The sequence below is a fragment of the Vombatus ursinus genome, unplaced genomic scaffold (assembly GCF_900497805.2).
Source record: "Vombatus ursinus unplaced genomic scaffold, bare-nosed wombat genome assembly UNPS02014973.1, whole genome shotgun sequence".
In the NCBI taxonomy this organism is placed as follows: Eukaryota; Metazoa; Chordata; class Mammalia; order Diprotodontia; family Vombatidae; genus Vombatus; species Vombatus ursinus.
In genome coordinates, this window is record NW_020954751.1 from 12484557 (window position 1) to 12493462 (window position 8906).

General features: G+C 40.1%; 1 protein-coding gene across 1 annotated transcript in view; it reads left to right on the forward strand.

The window, feature by feature from the left end:
• LOC114030668 (fer-1-like protein 6) overlaps positions 1-8906 on the forward strand; it is a 193435-nt gene that overhangs the window by 33304 nt on the left and 151225 nt on the right. Inside the window, exons 9-10 of the mRNA XM_027845519.1 lie at positions 1020-1212; positions 4409-4749. Of these exons, the coding sequence (XP_027701320.1) occupies positions 1020-1212; positions 4409-4749 (534 nt within the window). The remainder of the gene's footprint in view (positions 1-1019; positions 1213-4408; positions 4750-8906) is intronic.

The window sequence follows — 8906 nt, forward strand, 5'->3', positions numbered from 1 at the left end:
TTAGTAAAGCACCTTTATATACCACAGATTTGGTTAGTCCAAGTACCATGACCCCCAGGTACAAAGTGCCTCTTATTCACACTGCTATCCTTTCACTTGGATAGACTGNTTAGTAAAGCACCTTTATATACCACAGATTTGGTTAGTCCAAGTACCATGACCCCCAGGTATAAAGTGCCTCTTATTCACACTGCTATCCTTTCACTTGGATAGACTGCAACTACTTTGTAATTTCATAGATTGTCTTCAAGAATTGCTACGGTTGGAAAATCCATCGCCCCGCAACTAGCCTGGTGATAAGCATGTGCTAACTGGTCCTCTGAAAAGAGACACACAGTAGACCAGCCAGCCCAGTCAAGCATCATGCTTTTCAAGCTTAGTTGTATCTACCAGAGCTTCCTTTCTTGGGAATGCCACCTTGTCATAATGAGGTATCTTAATGAAGTTGTCATAAGGACCTTATCTCACTAGCCCCCAACTCAATTGCCCTTGCTTTTACTAAGCATTTATTGTTTATTATGTGCTGGGAACACAAACACAGAAACAGAAAAAAACCATCTCTACTCTCAAAGAGCTTGCATTATCCTGGGTGGGTGGGGGGAATGGATAGAACATATATGCATATATAAATGCAATTCACTTTTAAGAGGGAGAAGGCACTAATAGTTAGGGAGATCAGGAAAGACTTCCCATAGGAGCTGGTTACTCTGAGCAGAGCCTTGAAGGAGGACAAGGATTTTAAGAGGCAGAAGCCAGGAGGATATATATACTAGGCATGGAGGATAGCCTGATGGAATGCTGAGTTCAAGTTTGGGAAAAAGTTTGGTGAGAATGTAGAATCCGTGAAGTGAAGTAATATGAAAATGTGAAGCTTGGAACGGTAGGTTGGAGCCACACTGGGAAGGGCCTCATAATGGTCTTCTGTTCAATTTCTACTTGTTTGAAAAGCATTCCTGAATTTGTTAAGAATGTTGTTATAACATCCACCAGCAATTCACCAAGTCATCTTTTGTTTTTAGGGGAGGACTACAGTAAAGAAAAATTGTGCAGATCCTGTGTGGCATGAACAGATCATCTTCAAAGAAATGTTCCCTCCCTTGTGTAGAAGGGTTAAAATCCAGGTGTGGGATGAAGGCAGCATGAATGACGTGGCCTTGGCAACACACTTCATTGATTTGAAGAAAATCTCTAATGAGCAGGATGGAGATAAAGGTAATCTGAAATGTGGCCAGTTTCATGGTCAAAGTGGGTCCCTCAAACATCATTGATTTAGTTTTTTTTTCCTTTGCAACATGTAAGGTTGGACTCAGGCATAACAAGATTCCTTCTTGCTCCAACATTTCATTTCTCTATAATTAGTAAGAAAATATGTAAGAACAGGGAAAAATATGTATTGTCCACTGACACTATAAGTTGTTTTAAGAATAAAAATGCTGTTTTGGATACGAAAGTGCTTTGAACAGCATAACAGGGATGGTTTGTATACAAGCATCTAACAATTCCTTAACAACAACAACAACAAAACCAAAAGATAGGGCATAGTCAACACACCATGCTGACCCACTTGTGCATTCTCTAAGTATTTACTAAGCACTTATTATTTATTATGTGCTGGGAATACAAAAACAGAAACAGAAAAAAAATCTCTACCCTTAAAGAGTTTACATTCTTCTGGGGGAGAGGGGAATGGATAGAACATATACATGTATAAATTGCTGTAAAATCAGGTGTTGAGCATGGCAAACTATCATTTAGTTACTAGCTTAAAGACACTAGCTTACACTTTCTTGACTATCCTAACTTGGGATCATTGTAACACTTCATTCTCATCCTTAGTGTCCGGTCTCTGACCCCTGTATATCAAATTCGATTAGCATTTCCCATCTCTTACTTGTACCATCTTTGCTGATATGGTGAGTCTATGCTTTCCAATTTATTGTTTGAACCTTGACCTATACTCTGACCACAGTTTTTTTCCCCTCTTATTTATGAGACCTCTCCTTTCTCCCCCTTTGACCTCAGTCCCTTGTTGGAGCTTCTGCACTCTCCTTCCATAACCCATATCATGTCATGCTATAATTCCCAACTACCTTCTGTCTTCCAGCATCCTTTTAACCCTTGCCTAGCCAATGTTGTCTTTTGATATTTTTGTATTTATTATTATTGGAGACAGGAACTATTTTCCATTTTGGTTTTAAAGGGCTATGGCTTCAATAGTAATATTTCAATCCTTGCTGTAATGTTTACATTTCTTCTGGTCCTAGATGGAATTAAAACTTCCCTTTTCTGTAGCCTAAATATTTCCAAGTAAATGTCACACTGATTTTGAGGCCTGATTAAAAAATCCAACACAGCACAATAATCGGTAACACCTCAAACTGCAGATAGCACTTTCTAATGCAGGGAAGAGTGGCGAGCTGAGATTAGGGATATATAAAGTATGCGTATGCCTAAGGCATAATAAGGAACGCTTTACATGACATTTAAAAAATAAATGCATATACTTTAATGCCATTCTTCAAGGCATGCAGGTATTTTGTTATAAGTCAAATCACATATATTACAGTGAAGGCTCAGTGCCTCTGAGTGACAGCAACACTCTAGGGATCAGTTGTCAAACTTTGCTCAAGGCACAGATATGTTTAGTAGAAACTCTAAGTTCTTTCGATTTCTTAGTTCCTTGACTGATAACTGGTCTTGCCATAGGTACATTAGTCCCTCATGAGCCATCAAATACAGCAGAAATGAGGAAGGAAAAAATATTGCCTCCTATCCTAGCTCATTTGGAGTTAGTCCTGTCATGTCGAGAGGTGAAAATACAAAGTTCCTTAGCTTTAGCTGGTGGGATTCCATCATTTCAACCTGTTCTCCCCAGCCCCCCCACCACTTCATTTCCATGCATAATTTATTCATTCCTTTGCTTTTCTCATATGTTTTCCAGAGAAAGAGCTGTAACCTGAAGAATACTAATGCTAATGAATGGTTACATATCAAAGATAATTAGNCCATCATTTCAACCTGTTCTCCCCAGCCCCCCCACCACTTCATTTCCATGCATAATTTATTTATTCCTTTGCTTTTCTCATATGTTTTCCAGAGAAAGAGCTATAACCTGAAGAATACTAATGCTAATGAACGGTTACATATCAAAGATAATTAAATATGGTCAGAAATAGAAGTATGTCTTTCTTTAAGAAATCTATGAAAGCACTCAAGAGATGAATTCATAGCTCCCAAATACTCTATGAGCCCATTCTTTATTTTAAAAAGGATTTGGCATAGGGTTGCTTTGAATGCCAAGCTTCTCATTACATCTAAAACAGGATTTGATTTATATAAATTTGACTTGTGTGGTATCATAGAAAGGACAAAGGTGTGGTTCTTCCACCGTGTGATGAGGGTACTACTTCATATAGGTCACTTCACATTTTTGAGGCTAGGTTTCCTTTTCTACAAAATGAATTGGATGATCTCAAAGATCCTTTCCAGTTTTAACATTCTATTTCGTAGTTTAGATGTGAAAGCAGCATGGTGAATTGAATGGCAGGCCAGACCTGGATTCAAGGCTTGCTTCCAGCTATTTGTCTATGGGCATGTCACTTCACCTATCAGTGACCCAGGAAACTCTAGGTTTTCTAAGCCTCAAATAAGTGACTGATCTGTAATAGGAGTGGTGATTTCTGTACTGGGAGTTCCCTACACTAATGAAATCATGGCTCAAAGTTGAAAAACAAGCTGTCTATGCAACTTTTCAACAATCTCTTCATCTTCAAAGCAAGGTTCATCTGCACATTCAGATTTGCCATGTGAATGACATGGGCAGTTAGATGGTGCTATGGATAGAGTGGCGGACCTGGAATAAAAAAAGATGTGACTTCATATCTTGTCACAGACACATACTAGCTATGTAACCCTGCACTGGGGCAGCTAGGTGGTACAGTATATAGAGTATTGTGTTGAGAATCAGGAAGACTCGTCTTCCTGAGTTCAAATCTGGCCTCAGACTAGCTGTGTAACCCTTGGGTAAGTCACTTAACCCTGTTTGCCTCAGTTTCCTCATCTGTAAAATGAGCCAGAGAAGGAAATAGCAAACCAGTCGCAGTATCTTTGCCAAGAAAACCCTAAGTGGGGTCATGAAGAGTCAGACATGACTAAAATGACTCAACTCAACAACAAGACCCTGGACAAGTCACTTAACCTCTGTTTGCCTCAGTTTCCTCACACATAAAATGGGGATGATAATGACATCTTTCTCCCAGGGTTGTTGTGAGGATCAAATGAGATAATACTCGTAAAGCACTAAGCACAGTGCCTGGCACATAGTAGGTGCTATATAAATGTTAGCTAATATTATTATTATTTCTTGTTGTTATTGTTATCATCACCATTATTTTATGGATCTCCCTAGGTTTCCTGCCCACTTTTGGACCTGCTTGGATTAACCTGTATGGCTCTCCCAGGAACCACAGCTTAATGGATGATTACCAGGAGCTGAATGAAGGCTTTGGAGAAGGAGTCTCATTCAGGGGCCGCATCCTGATAGAAGTTGCTGTGGAAATCCTCTCAGGTGGGGCACAGGAGTCCAAATTTTCAAAGGCCCTGAAGAACCTCAAGTTGTCTAAAGACAAAACTTCCAAAGGCTCCGGGAAGGACCAGACAGACAAAGCTGAGGATGGAAGAGCACACCCGCCTTCAGATAAGACCAATTCAATAGAGGCTGAAGTAGAGCCATTCGAAGTACCACCGGAGGTTAGTCAGAAGGAGCTTACAGTTCGAGCATGTGATACTAAGCACGGTGAAGACCAGCCCTGCAAAGACTAATGCAAAGTCATGTGGCTACACATTTTATTTTCTCCATAGAGTATAAATAAGCTCTCTGGAGGCAGGGACTATTTTCCATTTTGGTCTTGTATGTCCAGCACAATGTCTTGCATGTATTGGGGGTTTAATGAGTATTTATTTGATGGGTTAGATTAGATCCAACTAGCAATATTGACAGGGGCTTGGTCTCCATTCTTCAATGTCAACCTTGCCCTTCTCTTTCACATATAGACCATTTGCCCTCGGCAAGTTCTCTCAGACTTCCTAATAGATTTCCACAGAAACCATATTAAAAGGAAATAGTAAGGGGAATGTGTGTGTGTGTGTGTGTGTGTGTGTGTATGTGTGTGTAAATATTAAGTTTTAACAGGCTTATTCCTTGGTTACTTTCAGAGTTTTCCTGATTTCTACTAGATTTTGGAGATAATTAAAAGGGACATTTCTTTGACCATCCAATATATGACTAGGACTGAGGCTGGAGAGAAAGACCAAGCAAGAGCAAGCTGGGGATATGAGAAACCAATTTTTTTCCTTTATCCCTCGAAATTGTGAGAGCAAGTGAATCCTGGTTAGAGGTGGGATGAGAAGAGAGATGGTCATCTTAAACTTTCCTGTTTTCCACTGAGGCAGTGTGGTATAGTAAATAGAGTGCTGGACTTAAAGTCAGAAAGACCTGGGTTCAAATCTGTCCTCTGACCCCTATCGGCCATGTGACCTCTCTAAGTCTGTTTCCACACCTGTAAAATGAGAATGTGAGACAAGATGGTCTCTAAGATTGCTTCTAACTCTGATTCTATGACCCTACTATGACATATGGAAGGTTGCCTTTTCCCAGGTCAACTGGTACAGAAAGAGATCGAAAGGTAAATGATGGATAGTTTTGTGAATTGTTGGTCATCATTTTAGCTTAGATACAGTGATTCACAAAATAAACCACACTTCACAGTCTCTCTATAGCAGTTGAAGAGAAACCTCCAAACTATGGCCTCTGTCCCTTTGGCTTGATTTCATCTGACCTTCTACTAAATATTGCTTTTGCTGCCTATACAATCTTGCTCTATATCCACAGTGTCATAATATTTACACACACACACACACACACACACACACACACACACACACACTCTCACACTCCCTTTACTATTTCCTTTCAGTTTAGTTTCTATGGGAGTCTATTAGCTATGAAGGAATTCTGAGAGAACTTGGCCAGAACTTGACTAGCCATAGGTGGTGCAATAGATAGCGCGAGGGGACAGTGGATAGAGCACCGGCCCTGGAGTCAGGAGGACCTGAGTTCAAATTCGGTCTCAGACACATAACACTCACTAGCTGTGTGACCCTGGGCAAGTCACTTAACCCCAATTGCCTCACCCCCCCCAAAAAAATAGATAGTACTAGGTTTGAACTTGGAGTTAGAAAGACCTGAATATAAATCCTACCTCAAATACTTAACTAGTTGTGTGACTCTGTGACCCTGAGCAAGTAAGCCTCAGTTTCCTCATCTGTACAATGGGAATAATAATAGAACACATAGTAAATGTTGTTGTGAGGATTAAATGAGATAAGAACTAAAGTGCTTTGTAAACCTTAAAGCACTATGTAAATACTATTGTAATTATTGTTATTAATGAAAGATATTATCTGGATATTCCTACTGATTTCACTATTTCTGACTGTTGTTGTCACTATTTAGTTTCCCATGTTTGAAACTTTGATATTTTCTCCTTGACTCTTCTCTTGCCCTCTTCCATATGGAATTACCAAGTTCTGTTAATTGTCCTTTGAAACATCTTCCCTTCCTGGCCTTTCTCTGTTCCCTCTCTAATCCTGTGCTGACCTCATTATTTCCCTATTTTAGTCACCTTCTTAGAGGTCTTCCTGTGTCCATTCTTTTCCCTCTAATAGCAATCTCATTCCCTCCCAAGGCTTATGCAAAGAGTTGATTATATCGCTCATCTGCTCAAAAAACTCTTCCGTGGCTCCCATTGAAAAACAAGGACTCCTTTGCCTTGGACACAAGAATTTCTAGAATCTTGTACTACTCTAGTTTTCTACCTTCATTCCTTATTTTTCCCCTCCCCATACTCTATGCTGTGTCCAAAATGAACTATTTTTTCTACTCTTTACTTTGATGTTCAAGAGGCAGCTATATGGTACACTCAGCCTTGGGAAGAGTTTAGTTCAATCTGGCTTTAGACACTTCCTAGCTACATGACCCTGGGCAAGTCATTTAACCTATTTATGCCTTAACTTCCTCATCTACAAAATGGGGATAATATTAATATTTACCACACAGAGTGGTTGTGAGGATCAAATGAGGTAATATTTGTAAAGCAATTAGCACAGTGCCTATCACATAGTAGGTGATTTAATATGCTTCCTTTCTCCCTCCCCCCTCTCTTCTTTCCTTTCTTTTTCCTTCTCTCTTTCCTTCTCTCCCTCCTTTCCCTTTGTCCTTTCTTCTTTCCTTCCTTCTTTCCTTTCTCCCTCTCTTCCTTCTTTCCTTCCTCTTTTCATTTCTTCTTTCCCTCCCTCCTATTCACCCTTCACAAGCTTCTGTGAAGTTTCTTTAGCCTACCCCAGGACAGTGGCCATAAGTGGAAAGAAGGGGATGGATGGATGAGATGTAGAGAAAGAATTCATAAGATTGGATAGGTGGTATGATGGAGAATAGAGATGAAGATGATATCAAAGTTGCAATCCTGGGCAACTAGAAAAATGGCGGCACCCTCTGTATAAACAGGGAAGTTGGAAAGAGTGATAGACTTAGGGCAAAAGATAATGGGTTGTACTTGAGTTAGGTTTAGTTGGCCATGCCATCTAGTTTGAAATATCCAACAGGTAGTTGGTGATGGGTTACTGAAGGTCATGGAGGGGACTAGGGCTGGATATAGCTCTGGCAGCTGGGTGATGCAATGGATAGAACACTGGCCCTGGAGTCAGGGAGACCTGAGTTCAAATCTAGCTTCAGACATTTTCTAGCTGTGTGACCCTGGGCAAGTCACTTAACCTTGTTTGCCTCAATTTCCTCATTGGTAAGATGAACTGGAGAAGGAAATGTAAACCACTCTAGTATCTTTGCCAAAGAAACCTCAAATGGGGTCACAGAGAGTCAGACATGACTGAACAACAACTTACTCTTACAAAGACAATATTAGACAGTCTTAGTCACCTACAAACTTGTTCTATTATTTTAAAGATGTCTTGAAATACAAACAATTTTAATTAGGACTAAAAAATATCTTCTGGGATGGGATTCAAGTGACCTACTTGGCTGAAACACCCACTAAGGCATCAAGATTTTCCAGAAATGCCCAGGGCTGCTGTAACATCTATTAGGCTCTCCCACCATCAGAGCCAAGAATAAGAATGTTCTTCCTGGACTGCAGATGGCTAAAATCAGCTTATACCTAATTTGGCACTTAGTACAGGACTGTAGTCATTGTGGTTGTTGATAAATACTATGCTGACAGATGGGTTCATCTAAAAATGAATCGTAACATTCTCCTGGGATTCTGCTAGAGATAGATAGAGGGGCCTTGTCTTTGGGTTGTTGTCTCCTGAGACTGAGTTTCTTTTCAACAGGTCTGGCATCTCCATTCCTATTAACTTAGGGCTGTACCAAGAGAGGCAGCATAATATAGTGGAAAAGGGTTTGGATATAGAAACAGGAAGACCTGCATCATGCCGTTAACCATGGCATTATTTAGTCAGGCACCATCCCAACTCACCTTGCTGTAGCTGACTCTACAACATGCATCTGTGATAGCCTTTCTATCTCATCAATTGAAAGTTATGTTTTTCCCCAGAAAATTTCCTAGATCATTTTGCCTGGTTATCTCTCACAGTTCCGTCATACTGTAGCTTGTATTATGCTTTGTTGCATATATGTTGTATTCCTCAGGAAAATCTAAGCACTCTCTTTCCCTATCCCCTTCTTTTCCCTTTCCCTTTCCCTCATCCTCTTCCTCTCTCTTCCTCTTCCTTCCATCCCTCCCTCTGTCCTTCCCAGTATTTAGGGAGGTAGGAGAGAGAGAAAAAAATAATGCTAGATAATTGAAAAAAATTAGTTAGACAAGAAACCA